The 27,902-nt window shown below is 44.8% G+C and overlaps 1 protein-coding gene across 1 annotated transcript in view; it reads right to left on the bottom strand.

The window, feature by feature from the left end:
* Nucleotides 1-27,902, bottom strand: part of LOC138582452 (uncharacterized) — a 1,938,885-nt gene that overhangs the window by 29,383 nt on the left and 1,881,600 nt on the right. Inside the window, exons 18-19 of the mRNA XM_069653763.1 lie at nucleotides 22,220-22,294; nucleotides 9,377-9,410 (exon numbers count right to left, since the gene is read on the bottom strand). Of these exons, the coding sequence (XP_069509864.1) occupies nucleotides 9,377-9,410; nucleotides 22,220-22,294 (109 nt within the window). The remainder of the gene's footprint in view (nucleotides 1-9,376; nucleotides 9,411-22,219; nucleotides 22,295-27,902) is intronic.

Below are 27,902 nucleotides of genomic sequence, written 5' to 3'. Positions count from 1 at the left end.
GAACATTCATACACTGATGCACTCAACATTCTCCTGGCTGCATCATACATCACATTCTATGGCAATCACTCCAGGCCTGTGACAATGTACAAGACTATATATAACATCTCCCTTTCTTACCAGATTCAACCACAACATAACATCTCCCTTTCATACCGGAAGTACCCACGCGTGACATCTCCCTTTCATATCAGGTTCATACCACAAACATCATCCTTTCATTCGGGATGGAGGGAGGTCAGCCAAATACACATCACTCGCCCACTCATAAATCTAAACACAACCAGAATCTCACACAGATGAACTACATGTAACAGATGGGGTGCTCCTGGCAGCACCGGAGGTCTTAAGCTTAAAACTATTACTAAAAGAACAATGGTGAATTCTTAACAGTAACTAATGCAAAAGTGAGCACTATATATATACAGAATGTACATTTGCCGGCAATAAAAAAAAAATTCTTTTTTTTTAGGCACAACCCTTGTTCAGTCAGTTGGCCAAACCCTTTATGGTGCAACCCTTATTCAGTCAGCTGCCCAAACTCTTTCATGACGCAACCCTTATGCAGTCGGTTGGCCACTTAAGCATCTCACATTGGAGCGTACGCATATAACGTATACCTCAAAAAAGAGTATACATACCGCCACATTTTTCTTTGTGGCTCTGGTGGAAATTTAAAATTCTCACCTGGCTTCAAATATCTCCAAGACTATTTGATTAGTACACATTAACAGGAATACCCATTAATTAGTACACATTAACAGCACTACCCTGCACCGCGACCATGAACTACAACACGTGTGTCATGGCCGGGATGGAACACATAACAGTGGGCCACAACATCACACAAACTGAGCAAGACAATGGCCCAAAGTCAATTGCAGGGTATCCAATGTAACTAATGTTTTGTTCAACAGCTCTCCAAAGGGTAAATCAGACCCTTAACACCATAACCATAACATACATTATTCAGTATATAAACATTTCTTGATGATGGTGGAAATTTGAGAAAATAAAAAACAAATTATTATTACTTTGTGCTTAAAAAAAAATTAAATTAGTTTTTTCATTTATATTGATAAGTGTTGCAAATGTCCATGGTGGCTTTTCCAGATTCATTAAAAAAAAAAAATCAAAATAAAGAAAAAAAAATGTAAATTGTCACGTTTGCATTATTGCCAAACATAATTCAATCCAAAATAATGATGCCAAGAGAAGGGGTTTCTCGTAGCTTATTTCACAAGTATGCTGCTTGCTCACGTTGTGCCTTTAGTTCCATTGATGTTTATAATAATAAAGAAAATGTCTTGCAAAATGTTCCTTTCAGTGCCCCAACTAAAGCTTCCTTAAAGTACGCACACAGCAGCAAGTGTTTTCTCCATCAATCCATTTAACATGAAGAAACGAAACTGACACGTATCACTTCCTTTCATTGTTCGTTCCGCATTCCATGGATCACCATCACCCACTGAATGTTAACACACGTCATCATTCAATAGAAGGGCTGGAGGAGGACAGACCTCACTGGGCCTGTGCTGTCAACCGTCCTTTCACGGAGCATTTTTTGAAATACAGGCAGGATCTTGGATAAAATCAAATTCCAAACTTTATCCATGTTCATTCCACATGGGAGACAATATTTAATACACAAAAAAAACTTGGCACAACAAAAATGTCTTTCATTACGGGTTGCACACTGCCTTTATCTATTCATTTTCACAGTTAATATTCTGAGTGCATGGAGCTCTGGCGCCATCCGGTGGTTTGCAGAATGTACTGGGTGGTCAATGAAACTGTAAAATGCTCCCATGAAGTTATTGCATTTCATTGACACACTCACTGCCCCCAGCTCCTACGCTGAGAGTTATCTTTTTACTTATTAATTTGAACGGGGCTCAAAAAGTTCAGGGAAGACCTGATGGAATGTTCAGTTGTGATGTCACAATGGACCAAGATAGTGAGTGATTAGTCCCGGAAAGTCAGAGTAGCCATTGAGAGAATGGAGACTGCTAATGCTGTGTGTGTGTTGCTGGGCAACAGCTAGCAGCTTTTCAAAATGATGCAGGGTTCTGCTCAGGGCAGCAGTGAGGGTTTTACACAAAAAAAATGCCAATAAAAGGAAAGCGTACCTTTCATTTTGTCCGTTTTACACATAAAATGCCAAATGAAAGGAAAGTGTAAGTTTCACTTCGTCCTCCCCCCTCCTCTGACCTGATAGATGGACAGCTCCTGCTGTCTGAAGCACTTTTGGAGTAGGGCGTCTGGGGAAATGTTTTTGGTTGCTGGGGACCTCCCTCCCAGAGTCCAGTGGCACATTATACATTTTCAACCCTGGAGCTGGCAGGATGTTTATTTTTGAGTCTATGGGGGAACGGTGGGTCACTCTTAGGCTGCTTCCCCCGCACAGCTCTCCTTACTGTACATTTTTGTAGCTGCAGCTCCTCAGTTGCACTCTGTCCTTTTAAGTTGTATTTGTCCATATTCCTGGGTTCTTTAACTCTCGTCGCCAATGTAATAAAGTCTCTTATTAGTCACAAGGGACACACAGACCAGCTGTGGAGACTGATGTTGTTCCAGGTATGCTTTATTGGTACAATATGTACAGTTCCAGTTACTCTCAGGTATTTACAGTGGTCTGGATGACAGGACAAGGACAGGGATAGGTAGTACAGTACACATGAAGGAGAAGACCCACCGGCCATCCACTCACTCCAGCTCAGGCCCCCAACTGACTCACTAGGAACATTCATACACTGATGCACTCAACATTCTCCTGGCTGCATCATACATCACATTCTATGGCAATCACTCCAGGCCAGTGACAATGTACAAGACTATATATAACAAATGGCAAGATTTCTTTCCAGGGCTTTGTTGTGGAAGTGGTCTGAGTGAGAGAGTCACAGAGTGACTCAGTGTGGGAGGGGGAAGCAGCGGTGCACAAAGGGGCCTTGAATTCGTAGATAATCTTGGGAAGTTCCGATACAGGTATTTGGGGCATTGATGATTTTATTCCTATTGATATGATTCTTTGGCCTTGCACGTTTCTGCCCTCTAGGATTTGAGCTGCTGGGTGTAGTCTATTCTATTCTATGGCGACAGGTCTGTCTGCCATCTGCATTCTAGGATGCGGTTCTCAGATTTGAGAGATTTGAGAGCTTAGGTGAACCATCTGTGGGAGAAGCCATGTCTACTAGAGAAGGGTCAGATAGGGGTGAGTGGGCTAAGGGCTTCCGAGAGCCCTCTGTCAAAGTGGTGGACGGAGAGCTGGCCTTACTGGGGCAGTAGGGAGGACAGGGAAGCAAGTCCGGAGCCTGCCAGGTCTGGAGTTACCATGACTTTCTTCCACAGGGGCAGTGGGGGGTTGCCCTCGGGATGGCAGGAAGGGTGGAGGGTCTATGGTCAAGAGAGTGAAGACGATAGCAGCATTGTCCATCCAGACTAGTGGGCAAAGCGGAAGAGGGGTGATCAGTTCAGGAGAGCTCAAGATTGCATCTAGGGTATGGCCTGCAGAGTGGGTAGGGCCTGATACTAGTTGTGTCAGATGTAGGGTTTCCAGGTTGTCCAGAAGGGACCTTATCATGGGGTTATGTGGGACGTCGTACCAGATATTGAAATCCCCTGGCACTGTGAGGGAGGGGCCCGAGACCAAAACGGCTGCCAGAGAGTCACTAAGAGTTTCTGCAAAGTATCTGTCGTAGCCTGGGGGTCTATGTGGAAGCTTTGAGTGTGTGAGGGGGTGAGGAGACATTTTACTAGGATGGATTTGCAGTTTGAGTTGCAGCCGTGTTCCTCAGTGTGCGAAATAGAGAGATAGTATTTGTATAGGATAGCAATGTTACCAGACCTGCTGGTTCTGTTATGCACAATAAAAGTGTAGCCTGGGAGAAGGCCTTATGTGCAATGGGCAAGAAGTCTTGGGAGAACTAGGTTTCGGTGATGAAGAGTATGTCAGGGCCTTCACTTGAAATTAGGTCATAGATGTTGTGGCGTTTCTTTTTCAATGGATCTGGCATTGATCAGGATGAATGTTAGCTTGTTGCTCGGATGAGTGTTTGCTGTGAAGAGATGAGGAATCTGGGGGAAATATGGGAGGGGGTGGCTGCTTCCAGGTGGAAAGGGAATGTGTGGTATGGAATTAAGGGAGGGAGAAGGCTGGTGCTGTGATGGATTCCGTGAAGGGGCAGGGGGCCCGCTGGGGGAGGTCTCCTGGATGGCTGGAGTGCGTTCGGTAGTAGCATCTGTGGGGGCAGAAGGGTGCCCTAAGGTCTTTGTTCATGGGAGAGGCATTGGTGGTTAAGTGTGTTGTCAGTATGTGTGTGTGTGTGTGTGAAGAGAGCTCGTGAGGTCGGAGTCCTATGGGTAATGTTGGTTGTAGTGGTTAATAATGGTGGAAGAGTGTGTAGGGGTGAGAAGTGGAGACACTGTTCTGATGTGTGAAGGGGGATGTGGGTACTAAGGTGAGAGGGGGATGGGAGGGTATGCAGAGCTGTGACTGGGGAATTCAGACTTGTTTCCTGTAGTGTGGGAGAAGTCAGGTGATAGCCGTCTTCTAGGGTTGGTGATGGAGTCTGAGCACTGACGTCTAGAGGAGCATGGGGAGTGGTGTCTGGTGGGAATGCTAGATGTGTTATTTAGAAGGTTGAAGAGACATTTCACTGATTTGGGTGGCTTGGGCGAGCCCATGAAGGTGTATGTGTGGGGGATGTCATGGGTTTGGATGAGAGGTGTGTAGAAAAAAGTGTGTCTGGGTAGTATGGTGTAGTGTGTGGCAAACACATAACATAATAGTATGCTGTGGTACAGTACACAAATGGACATGCAAAAGGCACTGGATGGGTGAAGTGAACTTTAAGTAAGTGAGGATATACATTTGGGTGACGTACAAGAATGGGTGAATACAAAACAAGAAAGGTGCAAGATATGCGCTGAGAATAGAAAATGAGGATGTGGTGCTGTTCTGCAAGAGATAAAGAGTTACTAAGGCCACCACAAGATGCTATGATGACCATGTACATGTTCTCACAGTTATTCCACACATAATATTTTTAAATATAATTTCTGAAATGCTTATCATTGATGTGTAATGTGAATGTTTGGACTTCTTTTTGCTTGCATACTATGTGTGTCATTTTGCTGTATGTATATGTCATGTTGTGAGTTTGTTTATAAGGGGGGAGTTGTGCTGGTTTTAGGTTGGAAGTTGGTGCTTGGACGGGGTAATTAGGAATGTAAATGACATTTGGTTCTTGGTGGCCTGTTTTGTGGCAGTAGCTCTTGACCTACAATCCTGGTGAGTAGCCTGGGCTGTGTATAGTGTTAGTATTAAAGTTGCAAAATGTACCATGTTCACCAGAAAGCCAGATACCATTAAAGTCAGCAACAAACCCATGTCATTCAATTTAACTCTGCCAACGTTTTTGGAAAATCCAATAGAAAGTATTGTAGCTAAGTGGCCTATGTTAGCTTCTAACATAGGTGTGAATTAAGTGTTCTGCTCAAACACCTGGTGTGCAACCTGTATTCCCTGGTTCTAATCCTTGAAAGGGTCAATCCAGCCCTTCATCCAATCGAGGTGAATAAAGGGAATGCCATTATAGTGGGAAATTATAATACTCTTTTATATGATTACATTATCCTTTCAGGGGATTTAGTTTGGATTGGGCTGTTTCGTAGCACAAGCCAACCAGGGCCAACTGTAGTCACTACATACTAGAGTGGTGATGGAGATAGACTGGACTAAGTCAGTGATGGAATAGAAGAATACATGCACTACTGGTGCTCTGGGTGAATCTAAAAAGGAGGGAGTGGGATGATGGGGGGAGGTGGGGAGGTGTGGTGGGCAAGGGGCAAGGCAGGGCGGGATAGGGCTTGATCATTTGTTTGCAGTCTTCATGGACTCTTGTTGCATTATGGCTAGATTAGATATTGCCTGGCAACCCCCACATTCTGAGATTAGTTATTGCCTGGCAACCCCCACATTCTGCTGCATTTGCATTACATTCTGTGTGAATCCTTCCACATGACAAGGTAGTTTGATGAATCCTGTGGAGTCATCACTGATTCCCAGCTTAAAATCTCCTCCTATGTGGCCAGAGGATGGCAGCAGCTACCTGATCCTGACTCTGGGGTGGTATTATGAAGGAGGATCACATAGGAGGAGATGGCTGTCGGGGAGATGTGGTGAGCTCATTAGTTGAGACGCAGTATTCTTCCCATCAAAATGAAGAGGATCCTATAATTCCTGAGATCCTGATGGCTTGTTGTCACTTTGCAAATCCCTCTGATTGTAAGACCTAAAAAAACATTTTTTGCCAAACAATCTGCACAGAAAAGCACTCTAAACTTATATACACATAATACTCACTTAACATCTCATGACTGTGATGGTTTTGATTTAAACCAGAATTCAAAACAATACAATTTTAAAAAGTCTAAAATGCCTATGGACTCCAACTCCCAGAAAGGCTCAAGTACTGAGTTGAGGAATGAGGAGTTAATGGGTACTGAAGGAAACACCAAGCTGAACGTGCAGACTAGTTGTTCCAATAGAAATCACCTGCGTAGGAAATGTAAACAGGCTGAACACCTTCAATTAAGAAGTGAAGGTGGAGATGAGAGATGCAGAGCGGGAAGCAGAACAGAAGGAAGAAGCAGACACGCAGAAGCAATTAGAGGCAGACGCTTCCAAGCAACCACGTGTGAGCATAGCTTACTGGAGGGACATGAGACCAGGAGAAGTGCAGTGTATGCCATGAAGGACTCTCTGAAAGCCTCACTTGGAGGGCAGCAGCAGCAAGGCTGTCTGATAAGCGGTATTAATGAGCAGCAGCAGTTCTGCCGGCGAGAGAGCTGAATGAGGGTTTGCAAAGCAGGGGAAACCTTCCCAGAGTCAAAACTTAATTGAATCAATGTGCGACATTTTGGAAACACCAGAAAACTCCTGTGAGTCTGCCCATAGGCTTTGGGAGCCACAGGGCACGCCAAAAGGCAGATGAACATTTGAAAACCTCTTTGTAATCCCAAACACGTAAATTAGTAAACCAGAATTTACACAAGTCCTCACATAAGAGAAGTGAATATGGGGAAAGTTGGAGTCAATATTATCACCACCTGATGAACATTAATGAAGAAGTTGAAAGGCAAAATCTGTACAAGTCTCCATATTTGAGATGTAAATTTGGGGCAATTGGAACAAGCATTGCCACAAGCAAATGAATACCAGTGAAGAAGTTGAAAGGCAACATCTGTAGGAGTCTCCATATTTGAGATGTCAATTTGGGGAAAATTGGAACAAGCATTGGTACAAGCATATAAATATCAGAAAAGTAGATGACAGACAAAACATGAACAAGCCTCCATATATGAGATGCCAATATGGGGGAAGTTGGAACAAGTAGTGCCTAAAGTAAATGAAGTATAAAGAGTGAAGGGGTACAACTGTGTTAGACTGAAAGAGACCATTACAGGAAGTCCTGGTGAGAGAAGCACATCAGGCAATGAGCCTCTGGGAGAAAGATACCTGGCAGGAGAGTACACCAAGGGATATGCAAAACCCAAAAGGTTTCCTGGCAGGGGAGTATTCCACAGAACTGTTCTTATGAAAGCATTGTGTGAAAGAAACCATTCTACTATTCTTGAGAAATCATTGTTTGGAAAAGACACCTTTTTGCTATCCTTAAGAACGTGCTGTGTGAAAGAGACATCTCTACTATTCTTGAGGAATCATTGTTTGGAAAAGACACCTTTTTGCTATCCTTAAGAACGTGCTGTGTGAAAGAGACATCTCTACTATTCTTGAGGAATCATTGTCTGAAAAGACACCTTTGACCATCCTTAAGAACTTATTGTGTAAGTGTGTAGCAATCTTGCTATTCCTCCAAAGACACTTTTTGCCATATCTAAGAAAGTGTTGTGTGAAAAAGACATTTCTGCTACGCTTAAGGAATCATTGCTTGAAGGGGACCCTTTTGCTATCCTACCAGAAACAATACAGGGGAAGGGAACAACCTCCTGGATTTTAGGATTGTTTGTTGAATTTTCATATTTGATTTTTACACACTTTTTGCTAAATCAAAAAAGAGAAACTTACCTTACACCTCTAATTGTCCAATTTTAGTGTGAGGGTCAGATATGTTTTGGACACAATGACAGTTTGCATGATTTTGATGACATGACACAGACTTGTTTTTAGTTTTAGTTTCCTAGGCAGGGAAACTCTCTTTAGGATAGGGACAGAAAGGCATTTCTCCAACCCCTTTATTTTAATAAAGATGGCTGTTGAAAACATTACAACTTGGTGTCTGCCTCTCATTTCTGACCCCTCACACTAGTGTGTAGCATCTGCCACCTGACACCCTGTGGAAGGATCGTCCAGCTTCTATGCTCGAAAGCACTATACACAAACCAATTATGCCATCCACACTCAGCAATCTAAAGAGGCCTTCCATCAGACCTCAAACAACAACACTACATCTCTGCAACCACCTTATATACCACCCCGCCAATGCACACTAGCACATTGGGCGCATTAAGCTCCTCTCTGGAGACAAACTGCCTCTGAGCTCCAGACAAATAGCACCCAGTACCTGCACAGAAAACAGAGAGCACTTCCAGTTTAAATGCAATAACACAAATGCAAAGCTAGGTGGCCTTTTCCCCGTCTTCCCAATAAACTAACTCTGTCCCTCTGTCTCAGATATGCCAGAGTACCTGCACCGGTGTGTGGTACACATCCCTAAAACAAAACATACCAGAATATAATGATGTAGGCCACATTATGAGTTTGGTAGTTCTGTACATTCTTGGTGGAAAGTACATTACCTCCACCTTTTTTGGACAGTAATGGAATTACTGTCAGTTTTACTACACCGCCGAATTCTTAATTTGAAGTGTAGGAGTTACCTCAAGTGTACTGCTGGTGGTAACTCCTTCACTTCAGCTCCATATATTGGCAGAATTATCACTTGTGATAAATACTTTAAAATCTCCATGGAGTCCTATGGGCTTCATAAATGGGGGCTAATGTCACAATTACCCCACTAGAACTCCTACATAAAATGTGGCATTTACAGTAAAGGAGTTTGGCTGTAATTCCTCCTCAGGAATTACTGCTAAACTCATAATGAGGCCCATTAATGTCTTGTGTTAATGTGTGTTCCTTATTTCATATGACTGAGGAACTCAACCCTTCCTGCACGGCACTTCTTAATGAGGCATTCAAATGAAGGCCATCTGACTAAGGTCTATCATTACTAAAATACAAGATTTTGTTGATTTTGCAACTAATGTTTCAAAAATTGATAGTTCAGAACCAAACATGAATGCCATAAAGTGCATTTGTATCTACATCTGTCAATATGTCTTGCCCACTTACCAGTATGGAGTCAAAACCTTTTGATGCACACCTCCTGTGAAAAGAAAAGTATGTGTTTGTAATTATGATATTAACAAATATAATAAGATCAAAATCAATTATAGGTAAGGCAAGATAAAACAGTAAGGCTTCAAATAGAGTTCCCAGTTCGAGTGACATAAAACAGAGAAGTGCAACACATGACGTCAGAACAAGTATTCTTAAATCTTTTTTGCTTCTTCGTTTTCCCAAAAGCAAACATCAACAACCGCAATAACCACCCTCACAAGACTCCAGTGTGTGGATTCCTAACTCTATGTCCTGCTGAAAGTACAATGAGAGGTTCAGTGATTCCTCAAATTTAGTTAAATAAAACGTGTGTGCCAAAATCTGCGGCATGATGCACTGCTTCCCTCAGGTTGATGAGCAACCATACTGCACAATGGCGCAGTCCATCCCGGGGCGCACCAGTGCCACATGCCTGGATTTATTCCCGCTGGGTGCCATTCCCGTGCCCCTGCCCATGCGCCTCTGTTGCCTAAAGAGAGAAGACCTAAGGTAAGGGTGTTTGGTGTAATATATGTATGCATGCTTGCGTGTGTGTTTGAATTTAATACATGCATTGTTTGCGTGTAAGACTATCTGAGTGAGTCTTTAGCTGTGAGTGTATATATATGATACATTACTCACCGTAATCGTAATTCTGATGCTTGTATCTGCTTAGATTCAAATGCTGTGCATAGCCCGACATCTAGTGGAAGCTGCGGAGTATTACAGTTTGTTTTTCGAAACTCAAAAATGGGCGTCGACACAGGGCGTGCCAGTAATACTATCCCTAGTGTGACGTCCACTGTACCCATGATCCCTCACGCGTCTAGGACCCTCAGATTGTATTTTTTCTGACATGAGGTAGCATGAGGAGTAGCGTGAGTACAGATAATCCAAGCAGATAGATAGATAGAGAAGACTACAAGCATCCATGCTCCTTCTCTCAGAGGGGAGGAAGGGTGGGCCGCATGTGAATCTAAGCAGATACAAGCATCAGAAATACGATTACGGTGAGTAATGTATCTCTTCTGAGGCTTGTTGAATCTGCTTAGATCACATGCTGTGCATAGATTAGCGAGCAGTGTTAGAAGAAGGAGGTGGGATGTGAGAAAGGTCATGAGCAAATAAATGTCTTAAAACTGCTTGTCCCACTTGAGTATATGTCTTGGAATGGGTGTCAATGCAGTAGGGCTGAGTAAAAGTGTGAATAGAGCTCCTAGTAGCTGCTTTGCAAATGGTGTCAAGGGGTACATTTGCAATGAAAGCCAGAGTGGCCCCAATGCCTCTAGTAGAGTGGGCTCTTGGCGTGAAAGGCAGAGTCTTTCCAGAAAGAGAGTAACACATCTGGATACAGTTAACAATCCACTTAGAGATGGCACCTTTAGAGACGCGATCTCCCTCTCTGCCTGTAGCTATGGAGACAAACAGCTGATCTGTTTTCCTTAGCGGTCTGGTCTTGTTTACATAGTAGAGGACCGCCTTACGCACATCTAGGGTGTGTAGTTTCACCTCAGCCGAGCTTTGTGGGTCTTGGAAGAAAGCCGGAAGCTCGATGGACTGGTTCACGTGGAATTTAGAAATAAACTTAGGTGAGAACCTAGGGTGTGTACGTAAAACCAGTTTATCTTTATGAACTGTAAATAATGGATCCTGCACGGACAGAGCCTGAATTTCACTGACCCTTCTTATAGATGTTATTGCTACTAAGAAGGCCGTCTTATAAGTCAGGTGTTTGAGACTGCTTTTATGCATGGGTTCGAATGGGGGGCCCATGAGTTTAGATAGCACCACGTTAAGGTCCCATCCTGGTGGTGGGTTACAAATAGGAGGGTGAAGTCTCTTTACTCCTTCCATGAAAGCTTTAACCACTGGTATCTTCCACCACAACACCTTGTTATGGGATGTGGTGTATGCTGACAGCGCTGCCAGGTGTACCTTCAGTGAGTTAAATACCAGTCCTGCATCCAGCAGGTGGAGCATGTATGTGACAACTGTGGAAGGAGTGCAATCAACTGGGTTGATTTGCTTGTTCTGGCACCAGATAACGAATCGTTTCCATTTGTCAAAGTAGCAGTGTCTCGTGTTTGGCTTCCTAGATTCCTTTAGGATGTCCATACATCTCTGTGGTAATTTGAGATGTCCGAACTCTATGACCTCAGGAGCCATGCTGCTAGGGTCATTGAGTTGGGTTGAGGATGCACTGTTTGACCTTGGTGCTGGGACAGTAGGTTGTACCAGCCCGGGAGTTTGATGGGTTCGCACACCGCTAGTCTGCGTAGGTGTGGAAACCACAGTTGTCTCACCCACATGGGAGCAACTAGGACGAGCGTCATTGACTCTCTGTTCATCTTGTTGACCACCTTCCTGATGAGAGGTGTTGGTGGAAAAGCATACGCAAACATCCCTGACCAGTTCATCCACAGGGCGTTCCCCTGGGAGTCTGGCTGGGGGAACCTGGATGCAAATCCTGGGCACTGTCTGTTTTCGCTTGTGGCGAATAGGTCTATAGTGGGGAAACCCCAACTGAGAGAAGATATCTTCTACGATTTCTCTGTGTAGACAACATTCGTGTTCCTCTGGGAGGGGATCTCTGCTCAAAGCATCCGCCAGAGAATTGAGATCCCCTGGAACATGTTGAGATGACAGGAAGATCTTCCGTCTGAGTGCCCATATCCACATTTTCTGGGCAAGCTTGGACAGATTTGGCGAACAAGTCCCTCCCTGCTTGTTTATGTAAAACATGGCTGTAGTGCTGTCCGTCCGGATCTGCACTGACAGATTCAGCAGGTAGGGCTCGAACGCTTGAAGCGCTCTGAATACTGCCAGAAGCTCTAGCAGGTTGATGTGATTCTTGGCCACTGAGTGAGACCAGAGACCCTGAGCTGTGTGGTGGAGGAGGTGAGCTCCCCACCCTGTCAGGCATGCATCAGTTGTGACGACCGCCTGTATCTTGGGATCGTAAAAGGGTTTCCCCTTGGACTGATTTTCTCTTGTTCACCAGTGAAGGCTTTGTACCAGTGTTGGCGAAACGACCACTATATCATCCCACTGACCACTTGCCTGAGACCACTGTTTCGCCAACCATTCCTGCATGGGACGCATGCGCAGGCGCGCGTGGGAGAGCAGGTAAATACATGACGCCATCATGCCTAGCAAACGCATTGCTTTGCGTACTGTTATCTGGCGACCGGCCTGATATTGCGGAATTTGCAGCAGTATATTCCAAATTCTTTCCTCTGATAGAAAGGTCAACCCCTCTTGCGGGTCTAGGATAGCTCCTAGGAACTGTTTGGAGGTGCTTGGCACCAGACTTGACTTCTTCTCGTTTATTGAGAAGCCTAATTCGGAGAGGAGGTTGATCGTCCTTTGAATGTTTGTTCTGCAAATTATTGGGGTCTCCCCCGTGATGAGCCAGTCATCCAGGTAAGGGTACACCGGGACTGCCTCCCTGCGTAGGTGTGCTGCCGCCACCGTCAGTACCTTGGTGAATACCCTTGGAGCCGAGGCTATCCCGAAGGGCAGTACCTTGAACTGGTAGTGCCGACTGTCCACCTTGAAGCGCAAGTACTTTCTGTGTGCTGGGAACATGGAAATATGAAAATAGGCATCTTTCATGTCCAATATTGCCATGTAATCCCCCTTTTTTAGGCGGGGGATTACCTCTTGGAGAGTAGTCATGCGAAATTTTTGGGGCTAGACATACTTGTTTGCAGGCCGTAAGTCCAATACTGGGCGCATAGTCAAATCTTTTTTTGGCACAAGGAAGTACGTTGAATACCCTTGTTTACCTGGTGTCCCAGGACGAGTTCTATCTCGTCCTTTGCTAGAAGAGGAGGATCTTCTTGTGGTCCAAAGAATGTATTCTTTGTCGTGGAGGGTGGTTTTGGGGACGCTCTAACAGTTCTATGCAGTATCCTGCGGACAATGTGGACAGCACCCATCTGTCTGAAGTGATCCCTTCCCAAGCTTGGGTGAAGTTGGAAATGCATCCCCCTACTGGGGATGTGTGAGAAGGGACCCCGAACGGAACGTCACTGTTTTGGTGGAGGCATGCCACCACCTCTACTGGGGTTGCCTCTACCCTTACCACGCCCTCTCTTATTACCCCTGCCATAACCCTGGGTATACTGCTGGCTGTTGTTGTTCCACTGTGTACCCCTGCCCCTGGGAATAGTTAGACCCTCTCTGGGAATTTTGTCCACGTGGGTGACGAAAATTGCCATTCCCTCTCTGGTTAGGGGGTTTATTGGTTAGTTGGCCTAGGGATTTGAGTGTCTTATACTCGTCCTTGGCATTTTTCAGCACGTCCTCGACCGCCTTTCCAAACAATAGATCCGGCTCCACCGGTTTGTCTATCAATGAAGCCTGGGTTTCGGCCTTGAACCCAGACTGTCGCAACCAAGCATGCCTTTTGATAACAGTACCTTCTGCTATCAATCTGCCGGCGTTATCCGCAGCATCAAAGGTTGCTTTTAATATGTAACCGGACATGACTCTTCCTTCCGCCGAAACTCGTGCCAATTGGCTTTTTAAGGGTTCTGGGGCGGAATCTATGAGTGCCGCGACTTCTTCCCACTGGTAGCAGTTGTAACTCTCCAGTAGGATGGAGGAGTTGGCAATCCTTGCCTGGTAGGCGGAAGTGGAGGATACTTTCCTGCCAAGCCATAAATCTTCTTGCTCTCCTTGTCGGGAGGAGCTTCTGACGATGACAAGGGTGTTCCCGCCCTCTTACGGGTGTTAGTAACTACCAGGGAGTCCGGTTTCAGATCCCTCTTATGTACAGTGGGTCTGTTTGGGCTGCCCTGAAAAGATTCTGAACTCTGGGGTTTACCGCCCTAGTGAGATAGGGATTAACAAGGGAAGGGTGTATCCTCCTTTGTATAGACTTAAGGATAGGGATGGCCTGGGCAACAGGTCTCCTTTCTCCCACTAACTCCTTGGCAAAATTCCTCTCTTCCTGTGCACCCTGGGTGTTAATGTGGAAGTGTTCTGCCGCTCTGGACAGCACTTCATTCAAAAGAGGCTGGTTATCGACAGGGGAGTCGGTAACCGCGGGTTCTTTATCTACCGGGGAATCTAGTCTGTAGGTTTCTGGGTTGTCCTCCTCCTCCTCTTGGTCCTCGTCATCCCCATAGTAGCCTGTCCCAGTTTGTTCTTCCAACATGCCCAAATCTGGAACCTCATAAAGGGATGGATCTCCCTGATAATGAGAATAGGGCTGTATACTGAAGGGGTCTGAAGTAGGAGCTTCGACCCGGGACTTCTTACTTGGGGGTATCTGATCCCTAGAGCCTGAGGGAGTTGACATGTCTGGGGTAAAAGAGAGAAAGTGTTCAGGGTTTTTGGCGTAGAAATCTGCCAATGATGACATCCTTGACTTTACTCTGTCTATGTCATCAGTAGACCACTCTCTTGAACTGGGAATGATTCTTTCTTGAATCCCTTTCCCTGTTCTATCTAGACTAGACCTACTGGCTTGAATAGGGGTGTTAGGGGTAACAGAAGGCCGAGACTTGTCCATCTGTTTAAGTGGGGTAGAAAGTCTTTGAGGTGTGGAAGTAGGCTGAGACTGCTTCCTCTGTTTTTCACCTTCCCCGTGTGTGGAATAGTGTTTACCCTGTTTTTTCGCCCCTCCGGAGTCCTTCGACGCCTGGCGCTGAGGTTCGGGGGTAGTGTCCCTATCTCTGAGTAGTGGAGTTTGGGACTCGGGAGCAGCCGTTGCGCAGCCTGTTGACGCCGACTCCTGGAGTGCGGACTGGGGATAGAGGTCGGCTTCGTCTTCTGACGATCGAACCTCCGTTTCCTTGGGGAGCGAGGCACTTCTGGCAACAGTGGATGGTTGCCTGGAGTCATGCGGCGATCTAGATCTAGAACGCCCAGAGGACACCGAATCAGACCGTTCTGTATGTGCCTTTTTCCGAGTACTCGGCGTGCGCGTCGAGTCTCGGTTGGACTTACTGTGTTTTGTGGAAGTGCTGTGGGTAGCGCTTGTGTCGCCGGGGGTCTTCCACATAGCCACCCTGCCGGACGACCTTCCGAGGTCGGGGACTTGCGCTTGTCTGTCAATTGACGCCACATTGCCCTCGCCGTCCGAAAGCACGGCGTCGCTGCCATCTCTGAAGGCGCCCTCCGCTGCCATGGCCTCTTGACGCCTGGCGTGGTGGGCCCAATGCTTGATCAAACGGTCCTTGAGTGTTTTTGGTTTGAACCTACTACACGCTCTGCAGTTAGCCTCGTGGTGGTCCCTCGGTAAGCAGAGATTGCACGTGGCGTGCCTGTCACCCAAAGGGTACTTGCGGTTGCACTTGGGGCAAAATTGGAAAGGGGTACCCTCCATACGCACCTTGTGGCAGCGGGCTAATAAGTGTAGGAATATATTAGAATGTACCTATATACCAAAAAGAGTGTAGAGTATGTACACCCCCCACTCTCCCTACTTGCAGGGCCGAGGCCAGAGGCCTTCCTAGGCCTGGGCCGAGGCCAGAGGCCTTCCGATGCCCAAATCCGTCATGCAGCTCTCGACAGCAATTCTTTCTCCGTGCCGGCGTCGAGTGTGGATGTTCGGTGACTTGACGTTGGGGTGGAGAAATGGGGAAATATAACAATATTTTAGCAAAAGTATGGCTAAAGCCAGGGAACTCCGCAGAATGCTTCCGACCAGTATGGTGGAAAAAAACAATCTGAGGGTCCTAGCCGCGTGAGGGTTCATGGGTACAGTGGACGTCACACTAGGGATAGTATTACTGGCACGCCCTGTGTCGACGCCCATTTTCGAGTTTCGAAAAACAAACTGTAATACTCCGCAGCTTCCACTTGATGTCGGGCTATGCACAGCGTGTGTGTGTGTGTTCATAAGTATGAGCTTGCATGCATGGGTTTGCATGGTGGGGGTAGGAGGTCAAAGCAGGTTGATTTCTGTTCTGTTTTCCGGTAAAAATGAACATTACTAGCACAGACAGGTTGTGGCAGAAAATTAATGTATGTGATTTATACTGACCATTACTGAAAAACAGAGATTGTGGCCGCTGCTTCATGCAAGGGATTTACAGTAACCAATACTGCCATAGATACGTTGTGACCCCAGCCTTATGCAAGGGAGTTGCAATGACTATTACTGGCATAGATAGTTCGTGCTGCACCCTCATACAAGGGAGTTACAGTGGCCATTACTGGCAGAGATAGGTTGTGGTCTTAAGATCATGCAAGGGAATTGTAGTGTAGCAAACCCTCATGCAAGGGATTTACAGTGACCTTTACTGGCAAACAGAGACTGCAGCCACGCACAAGTTCATGAAAGGGATTTACAGTGACCATTACTGCCATAGATTGCTTGTGGCCACAGTTTCATGCAAGGGATTTACAGTGAACATAACTGCTATAGATAGGTTGCAGGCACAGCCTCCGGCAAGGGATATACAATGATCATGACTGCCATAGATAGGTTGTGGCCACCGCCTCATGCAAGAGATTTACAGTGACCATTACCGCCATAGATATGTTAGACCACACTTTATGCAAGGAAGTTACAGTGACCATTGCTGCCATATGTAGGTTGTGGCTGTAGACCGATGAAAGGGATTTATAGTGACCATTACTGCCATAGATAGGTTTGACCACACTTTATGCAAGGGATTTACAGTGACCATTACTGCCGTATGTAGCTTGTGGCCACAGATTAATGCAAGGGTTTTACAGTGACCATTACTGCCACATATAGGTTGTGGCTGCTGGCTCAAGGACGTGATTTACAATAATCATTACTGGCATAGATAGGTCATGGCAGCAAGTCCATACATGGGACTTACAAGATGAAGCCTTTCGGTGAGACGGTGCTGATAGCAATCCTGCTCGCGTCTTAGTTTATTTGTTTTCCAAACTATTGGCTTATTGTGATTTAGAATTCTGATTTTATATTGTTCACTGCATGCAGGGTGCTTTCCAGATTTTGTGGGGGGAATTAAGAACAGGGTAACTCTTAGTCTGCTTACTCCTTTGTGGTGACAGGTAGTCTGTCTACCACCTCTAGTAGGAAATGAGTCATCGAACTTCCCCTGCATGGCATTTATGTACCGGAGGGACAGGGCACATCTGCAGCGCTCCAAAAGCATGCTAAAGGCAAGCATGTCTGTGCCCATCCATGTCCCAGGCCAGGACTGGGCACCACAAAATACCAGTATGCCTGGGCTAATTACATGCTCCGGGAATACCCTCTGTAACCTGTGTCTTCCTGGGTTGAGGTGGCCTGCCAGATGGAACAATGTGGCACCAACCTTTAAGTCAATCCCCTCTGATCGGAGGGCAGCTTTAATGGGCCTCCTCTGCAATTCTTGTTCATTGGTCCATCACAAACTGGATATTCATGAACTGGTAGAAGCTCATGATACTGACATACTGTGCATAATGAATAATCCACTGGAGAGTTGTACCATGCTAAATCCGCTTCTTTTACTATTGTTCGAGCTGATAGATGACTCAGTTCATCCAGGGGGAGGGAGTGGAATTTGTGTTTAAACGTAGCTTCGAATGCACAATCATTCCTACAGTCCACACTATTAAAATGGAATCCTTTCTAGTCAGGCTAGCCTATTCCTCTATCATGACTGTTTATTTTCTGATTGTCCATCAACCTCCTTCCTATTATTCTTCTTTTTCAGTAGCTTTTGCAGATTTTGTAGCCACCTTACAGCTGAAATACTCTTGCTTATTCATTGTAGGCAACTTTAATCTGTCAGTGGATGATCTCACAGACATTTTGGCAGCCAATCCGCTGAGTACACTGACTGATCTCCAGCTGGAGGAATTTGTTTCTGGCCCTACTCGCCTGTAGGGACATACTCTGGCCCTTGTCTTTGCTGAGGCTGGCAGCATGAGGATGCACTCTGCTATTCCTATGGAACGGTCCGATCACTAGTATCCCATTCACCTGTCTTATTTTGACAGTGGTTATGAGGCATCTCCCCTGGTTTTACACTAGCCGTGCATGGAGTCGGTTTGACCCTAACACTCTAGCCACCTCTATTTCTACTCACTATAACCATATACTATCTGCTTCTGGGGCTGGGTAGGGGGCCTTTAGTAGGGCTGCCAATGAGTTAGCACCTGAAAAACAGCATAAGAAGCCTGTACGATGCTCCGTCCCATGGTTCACCTCTCAATTGAGGACTTCTAAGCTACAATATAAACAGGCAGAGTGGCAATGGTGACGTGCTCATCTAAAACAAGACAGAGTTTCTCTAAAAACTGCCCGTCTGGCTAATCATAAGGCGATTAATGAAGCTAAGGCCTCCGATTTTTCTAGACGAATATTATCTGCAAAGAATCAGACTCAAGAACTCTTTGCAGTTACTCATGAACTATCAACACCAACATCAGCAGTTTCAGGTACTGCAGCTTCTCAAGTCCTATGTGATGCTCTTTCTGAAAAAATAGCAGACATCAGGGCAATATTTCCAGAGCTACACAGAACTCATCTCGCTTCTCTAATTGTTCCGAAAAAATATGTCTATCAAGTTGTAAGACCAATTTTTGAAGTTTCACCCGGTCACAGAAGATTAACTTCAAAAAATGATTGTGCAACTTAGGTCCTCTTCCCCTCTTGATCCCATTCCCTTGAAAAAGATTAAGGAACTGGGTGATGACATTGCTCCAATGCTGATGGCAGCCTTGAATCCTTCCCTGGCTAGTGGGGTCATATCATCTGATTCGAAGTGTGCAATAGTCTCCCCCATCCTGAAGAAAGCAACACTAGACCCGGAAGTTCTTGCCAACTTTAGGACAATAGCTCTTCTCTTGTTTTTGATAAAGACACTGGAAGCAGTGGTGATGCCTCAGCTCTGTGATTTCCTTGAAGACTACAGCATTCTGGATGGTTTCCAGTCGGGGGTTCACCCAGGAATGGGTACAGAATCCATGCTTGTATCTGCCATTGATGACCTTACAATGATGGTGGACTAGGAAGGGGTGGGCCTGCTCATCCTTTTAGACCTGTCTGCAACATTCAACACTATTGACCATCTTACTTTGTGTCACCGATTGAACTTTGTGTCACCGATTGAAGAGAATGGTTATTGGTGGTCTGGCGCTTGGGTGGTTTTGATCATTCCACACCAATCAGACTCAGGTTATCTCCCTCCCCCAGTTCTCTTCTGCTCCTTCTACTCTTACATGCGGGGTCCCCAGGGCTCGACTATTTCCCCTGTACTCTTCAATGTCTACATCCTGCCACTTGCTAGATTAATTCACTCCCATGGGTGTCTCTTCTATGCTTACACGGATGACACACAGTTGGTGTTGTGGATTGATCGTGAACATGACTCTGTGGCATCCCGCCTTAGGACCTGTTTATCTGAGGTGGGCCATTGGAAGAATGCCAATTAGCTGAAACTCAACACAGAAAAGACTGAGGTCATGGTGGTGGGTCGTTCTCCGGATATACAATCTTTGTGGACATCTTACTTTTTGCCCCCCTCATTGGGCCCTGTGCTGACCCCTTTTTCCCTGGTCATGAACCTAGGATTCAAGATTGCCTCAGCCTCTCTCTGTTACACTGCAAGTGGGTGCCAGATGTGTCTCCGGTCATCTCAAATGGAGAACACTTAGTAAGGTTATTCAATTCGTACCCACACCACTTCATGGTATTGCGGTTTCGGCTACCATCTCGGGGACGCTGGATTATTGTAACTCCACGCTTTTGGCTCAGCCTGCATTTTTGATCCAGTGGCTGCAAGTGCTGCAGAGCTCTGCTGCACGTTTGGCAGGAGGTCTCCCCAAATTGCCCCATGTTTCCCCGACCCTTCGGAGTCTTCATTGGCTCCCTGTGGAAGTGCAGATTCTTTTAAAATCTATGTGCATTGTTCACACAGCCTTCTATGGAACGGGAGCCCTCTACATGCACGGGACGCTGATGATATGTACCGTCCAGGCAGTTGCGTTCGACCATCAGTTGTTGGTAACTGTTCCTCGCTTTGTCCAGGCCACTGTGGATGGGAGGGCCTTCTTAGTGGCCGCTCCTAGCCGGTGGAACTCCCGACCTTACTTTTTGCACGCTATCCCGATCATCTAGCATTTAGGAAAGCAATAAAGACGTTCCAATGTCAGTAGACGAGAGGGTCTGCTCCCTCTCACTCCTCACAACTGGCTGTCCTAGTGCCAGGGTACCTTTGAGTCTCAGCCGCGCTCTAGAAGTTCCTACTCATTCATTCATTCATTCATTCATTCATTCATTCATTCATTCATTCATTCATTCATTCATTCATTCATTCATCATTACTGGCAAATAGAGATTGTGGCAGCAGCTTCATGCAAGTGATGAACAATGACCGTTACTGGAATAGATGGGTTGTAGTTGCAGCTTCATGCAAGTGATTTATAGGGCCTATTACTGGCAAAGATGGGTTGTGGTCACAGCCTAATGCAAGCGATTTATAGGGACTATTACTGCAATAGCTAGGTTGTGGTCACAAACTTCATGCAAGGGATTTACAGTGACTATTACTGGCATAGATAGGCTGTGGCACAGACTCATGCAAGCAAGTTACAAACACCATTACAATTGTGGCTGCAGCCTCATGAAAATGGTGCATAGTGCTTCGGTGTAATATGATGATGGTGACATGGCATTGGATCCCTGGACCCACTACATTTTTCTGGGGCTCCATCGCTTTGTTTGTTCCCTCGTGCTAATTTGGGGAACTATTTAGGCTCATCTATTGAAATATTCTCCATATGTGACCTGCCGTGAATCATGAAATTTACTGGATTATTTTCCTGTGTTCCTCTAGAGCATCAATTGTAAATTGTACATCCTTTAACAACATTTTCTCAAAAACTGTGCTGCAAAATGCACAATTTCAACACATTATTTTAACATTTTTCTCACCCTTTATTTTGGGCTCCATCACTATGCTCGGTCACTTGTGCTAATTTGAGGACACATTTAGGCCAATCCACTGAAAACATTCACCATTTATGAGGAATCACTCATGATTCATTTAGAATCCTTGAGCCGGGAGGATAGCTCAGGGGCAACGCCTCGCCTTGGAAGCAAGACGACGTGCAGCAACACAGGTGTGATCCCCAGCTCTGCGTTTAGAAACCTCTGGGTATTAAGCGCGTTATAAATAACCAATTACATTACATTCCATTTTCCCCTTTTGGGAGCTATCTCCTCCCCCCCACCAACAATAGCTACCGATACTACTTTAGTGGTTGGAATAGTGCACCCTGGGGGAGCGCGATACTCCTTTTCTCCATCAATGCCAAAGCACATGGGATGCACAGTAACCGCAGTAGAGGATGTAACCCACTCAACAGCTATGAAAGCAGATAGGGTTGGTGTGTAGGGCAGGACCATGCACTCATCAGAGAATGGATAGGGCATTGTGTAGAAATAAATGTCTGCATGGATAAAAGACAGTAATATCCAAGTCATGCCCTCTCACCAGGGCCATTTTAACAGTTTCTGGTGCCCAGGGCACAGACAGCCTTGGGCCCTACCTCCCCTGACACCCATGCCCTACTCCCACCCCTCTGAAAACCAGGTCACCCCCGAAACCCAAGCCCCATCCCAAACTGAAAAATGAAGGGATTACATACCTTGTGTCAAATTCAACAGAAAATCATCTAGGTTATAAATGAATTATCTAGTTGTTAATAAATTATAAACATTACACATCGCTGTGACCTGTTTCACCACAAAGGATGCTATATTGAAGACATGTTCACTTTGTTTTTCGAATAATATATTAATTTCGAAAGAAAATAAAGGAAACATATTTTATTTTTAAGTAAGAAGTATTTATTTAATAAAATGGTAACCTGAAAGTTCGACCTGACCATTTTTGTCCGTTTGAATGTGTCCAAAGTACATGCTCTTGGAAAAACATGACATGACTAGGCAGAAGAAAAAACAAAAAGGCATGAAACAAACATCAAACTTCACTTTGCATTTCAGTTCATGCCCACACAGCAGACACATAAATTCAAGTAATCATAGAAAGAATGAAATGAGAAGCACCCAGTGAGTATATGCTTACTACTGCCCAAGGCTGATGTGCTTGACACACTGCCAAGATTAAACTATATATTTCCTTCTAGTTTTGCATATTACAAAATCATTATGTCAGAATATTCTACCTCTTGAACCATTCCATACTCAATGTTTAACAGTCAAATAATTAAATCCGGATTCCACCATTAAGGTAAAACAGGGACAGTTAAGAGATATAAATCCTCCCTTTTGTGGTAACGTCGGCCGAGGGAAAGCTATGCTTTTGAGAGGGGTTTGAAGGTGAACCAGTAGTGACCCAACACAGGATCACACTCTGAAATAAATGGAATGTCCAATCAAGGTTATATAAAAATATATTTATACTTTAATCAAACACACCACCTGCAAAAAATGAAATAGAACAAATAGAAATTACTGTACAGAAATCCACCCAAAGGAAGAACAGAGAAGATGTACGAAGAAAGTAGCACTATGAGCGCAGTTTCACTGGTGGAAGGTGAATTACTAGCCAAAAAAAGGATATTTCGATGTTGAAAACAGGTGTGACCTAGCCAGTCTCTAGGGCCCAAGTGGACCGATGGGGCAGTTCAGGGTCAACAGTACCTGGATTCAGTTCTTGGTGGGTGCCAAGTGGGGGCGAATGTGGTCACTCTTTGCAGCAGAAGGGGTGCTCTCAATGATGCAGGCCAGGGTGGTCACAGAATTGCTTTGCAGTTGAGCTATGTCAAGTCGGGTTTTAGCAGCTGGAGGGGTCGTTGAGTGACACTCCAGCGGTTGAGTCAGCAGGCAACGGTCGGCGAAGTGGTGACTTTGGGGGTGTCAATGTGCAGGTCGATGTGGTGGCCATTTGAGGGCTAGCTGGGCTGAGCCATGGTTGTAACCCCAGGTGAGAGTCGGCGTGTCTCCCACTAGTGATTTGGATCGGGTCCCTTCATCAGACAGTTGATTCAGGCATAGCAGGTGATGGGCTTAAAAAGGGCATGAGCTAGTGTCATGCTGGTTCAAAGTGTAAGCAATAGTTCGACTTGCTGGAGGAGTGCAAAAGCCAGTGCTGGCACCTTCCCTCTCATTCATGGTGCAATAAACATGGAGCAACTGGCTTGGTAGAACAGAGAGCTTCGGCTGATCTGGCCCTCCAGCCGCTGTGAAGTCCGCTCAGGGAGGCTGGAGGACAGGATGCTTCCGTTCAGGGTCTCCTCTCCTAGCTTAATAAGATTCTGACAGAGAGTGTTAGGTCCTCGTCCACAGCAAAGGTCACTACGGATGTTTCCTGGGAGTCGGTGGGGCAGACCTTCCCCATGATATGGTGCCCCTGTAAAAAAATCTATATAGGGAAGACTGAAAGAAAAAGAAAAACCAGGATAACGGAGCATAGGAATTGCATAAGGAACAGAATTCATTCCGCACCAATGGTAGGACACTTCATAGAAATGATCCATAAGGCAGAAATATTAAAGTGGTCCGTGGTGTATCAGGTAAAGGAGAGTAATGATAGGAACATCGATAGGAGGAAATTACTAATAAAAGAAAAGGAACTAATTTTTCTTACTAAATGTTGCGAGACGGGTCTCAATGAACGAGTGGAGTGATACCTCATGGACCAATGGGAATGGATGCTACATGGTCCTTTACATAGAGATGCACACTAAATGGAAGTTACAATGTATATAACACAGAAATGTACACATATGTAGAAAGTATCTGTCCTAAAAGCAACCGATGAGAAAATACAAATGCAATGGGAATGGATGCCGGATGTCGCTTTACACAGATAGGTGTACTAAATGGAAGTTGCAATCTATACAACACAGAAATGTGCACAAATGTGGAAAGTATCTGTCCAAAAAACAAACAATGATAAAATGCTAATAGAACTAATTCGCTTTCCTCCCCTGGTGGATACAATATGAGAATATGGGGAGAGGACATGGACAAACATATGCTGAATTTGAACATTGCAGGATTAAGAAATAAGAGCCTTACGAGCGATGCAGGATAGCCGGTAACAGAGATACACAATACGGATTAACGAAGGCAGAAAAAAGGACCTTCTTTTCCGAGACGATGACGCGAAGGCATCCGATTGGATGAAGGGGAGCGCGTCTACCAACAGGAACGTACAAAAGAATACGGAAATGGCCACAATTCGGAAAGAGGAACCAGCTGGATGCGGACGGGCCGCTTCGATTGAGAAAGAAGAGATGGCAGAGCTCGGCAGGGACGAGGGAACACCGGCAGTGACGCGTGAGATGGAGGGACCCAGCCATGAAGATGAAAGGTAAGAAAAATAGCGGGAGTAATGAGCGTTAGACTAGAGGAGGGTCATAATATAGCGCGGGTTACTCTAATTTAAAACAAATAAACACTTTACTTTGGTAGGTGCTGTTATGCTTGATTTATGCTTGATTCAAAATGGCGCGGACGCGCAATGCATTCTGGGAGCGCTTGGAGCCATGTTGGATATTTACTTCACACCGCAGTGAAAGGCTGCACACATTTTGCTGAAGTGTTAGATTCACAGTGCTGAGACAAACATGCTTTTCCAAACCTGGTATGCGGTCAAGGCCATTTCTGCTGGGAAAGCTAACGTTGTTATGGCTTGCTACTGTTCTCCGTGGAGCGTGTTTTTAGGGGAGGCCCTGCGTTCTTTGAAGGGAGCTCTCGATTGACCCAGCTGGCAACCGACGGCTGTTCCTCAACTGCGCAGGTGCAATTTCCAGAATGTTCGAGAATTAATTCCCCTTTGTGGAGTGTGTATATATGCGGAAACCCAGAGGGGGTCAGGTGAGACTTCAGCCAGAGAAGGACGCTTACGTCTGGCCTTCCTGTGAGCTGTGGTACTCTCGGCCTGGCTGTTCCGGGGGGTCTTCCAGCCGCTTCTGGACGAGATGAGGACTTCTATTACGCTCACGCTTACTTCTTCTGTGATCTATGTTCATATTAGTTTTATGAGTTAGTTCTATGTATTTGTAAGCTTTGAATAAATAGCCGTAAATAGCTTATTTATCTTCTCAGAGTGCGTAGTTGTGAGTTATTGCGTCTGTCTGTTTATGGTTCAAAGTACTTGCTCTATAATTGCATTGATGATTTATGGTTGTTTCGTACACTTTTCAGGGGAGAGCAGTACAGGTGCCCATGCTTATAAAATCTTATGGAACTGAAGGAAAGCCACGTGGGAATTCGGGACGAGTGAGATTACAATCAGTGAGTATGGCTCAAATATCTAAAACCCTCAAATTAAATTTAGCCCCAAACAGAATATGGGATATAAGAAGTGAAACAGTCTATATTTCTCACCCTGACTCTATTAGAGTACAAGGAGGTATCTACCTCGTATGAAAACCCTGGAGGAGTCGGAAGGAACTATAAACTACTGACCTAGCTGAGTGTTCTCAGAAAAATGGGAACACCAAACTAAGGTACATCACCCAGAGCAATGTTAACAGCTATATTGTGAACAACATTAAAAAGACATAAAGTATTAGTCCATTCGGGAGCACTTGTAAGCCATATCCCTGTACTTATATGTTTTGAAATAGGTGACCACAGAAAAGATAACATACCAGAATTGGGAATAAAAGAATATTCAGAGATAGACATCTGAACGGATGGAAATAAACAACCAGGATACTAAAATAAGAGGTAAATAATGCACTTCTATTTTGGTATGATTCTTGAGAAAACTGTAAAACTCTGATAAATAGCCCATTGAAGAACAGGGGAACTACTGTTGAATATAGAGAGGGCAGGCTACCAGATTAATGGTACACCACCTTATGAAATGATGCTGTGCTGTGATGTTGTCCTCCATCGAGTCGTGCATGTCAGTGCCAAATGAAGGAAGTTAATCCTACTCATGGTAAATTAATACCCTAAATGTAGTAATAAACACTACAGAGAAGTTGGACTAATAATTAATTCCATTCTTCATATACTTGCTTCTCGCAGATACCGTTTTCTGGAATTCTGGCCCAGAAATGAAATAGACGTCAGTGGAATACATGAGTCCCGACCAAGAAGTCTAAAGAATATAAGAAGACCAAATGGTCACTACATAACAGAATGTTGCTATACGAAAATTAACCCCTGAAGAATTTCCTTAAATTGTGTAAATCGATATAGGAAAGAAACATGTTGGGTAGTGTGGATTGTAGAATGAGAGGATGTATGGATGACATGAGTATGAATGAATAGAACATCTAACGTGGGGATATTCGAGCACCCAGTGAAGAAATGAGAGGACACAAAAAACAAACTAAGAACTGAAAAATCTGTCCTCATTTGATGAACTATTTGTAAGCAAGAATAGGTATTAGGTAACAGAATGTTATGTAGGTCTCTTTTTCGTGGTCAACGAGGCCAAAAATAGAGAAAAATGTGCAATAATTGATCTTAGATAAAAGTGTAATCATTTGTATTAGAGGAAATTGTGAATGTATTTTTAGTGATGTTTTTATTGAGAATAAATAAATTGATATTTTTGATAAAAAATTGTTTGGAATTAGTATGTTGTGATATAATGAACTAAACAGCATGCATACATGAGTCAGAAAAAGGCACTGGAGAAGCAAGGGACCCTTTAAGCATTAGTGTGGTTTACTCTAGATTCTTTATGTGTTGAGGGTTGTCTTAAAGAGGTCCAGAAAAATATTCCCTCTAGTCTCTCAAAGTGTTATATATGGTTGAACGGTCGGTGGACCGTGAGGCTTGCTTGACATTGTGGTAGATGACATTGCATTTGGCTTGGGAGGAACAGATCATGCACGACACATTAGGTAACATGGCAGCTGAAAGGTGCAAGAGCTACGATGATGGATACATCACCGAACTACTTAGCAACTCCACACTGTTTGGTGGAGAACTGGGGGATACCTCAAATTTGACAAGCTGGGATGAGTTAACCCAGATAAAGAAAAGATTAATTAGGTCTGAACTACATGGGAGTATTATGCTAGAATACCTGAGAAATGGGATTCTACCAAAGGGCTTGTGGTAAGAAACAAGCCAAGAATCTTTCTAGACAACAAAGACTTTCTGATCCAGTGGAGCTGCATTGGAAATAAATGTGGCAGGGACTGGGTGATACTCATAATAGATACCGCACGCCAGACAACAGAAAAAATAGCGATAGACCTGCAGAAATTGGAAGAAGAAATCAAAAAGATAGTCCCCATTGAACAATACAAAAAGAGACTAGATGAACTCATGAATGAAATGAAAATGTTTAAAGAAGACCTTACGAAAGAACGAATTAGAAGGTTGAAAAATGATATTCAACAGTTTACACATGAAAAAGCCTTTGCATATATGCAAGAAAACTATTTCACCAAAGAAAAGGATGACTTAGGAGCATCTCAAAATTTAAACAAAGGCAAAAGGAGAGTAAGGTTCAGAGGTACATCATATAGTTCAAGCGAAGAGAGTGCAGGAGAAGGAACTAGCACAGGATGAAGAGGATGCAATTCCGAATTTAACTCAGGCAAACAGGGT

This window comes from Ambystoma mexicanum, chromosome 1p (genome assembly GCF_040938575.1).
Source record: "Ambystoma mexicanum isolate Mex_15411 chromosome 1p, UKY_AmexF1_1, whole genome shotgun sequence".
Classification (NCBI taxonomy): Eukaryota; Metazoa; Chordata; class Amphibia; order Caudata; family Ambystomatidae; genus Ambystoma; species Ambystoma mexicanum.
The sequence above is the reverse complement of the archived record's forward strand: the minus strand, read 5'-3'. Positions and strand labels throughout refer to the sequence as shown.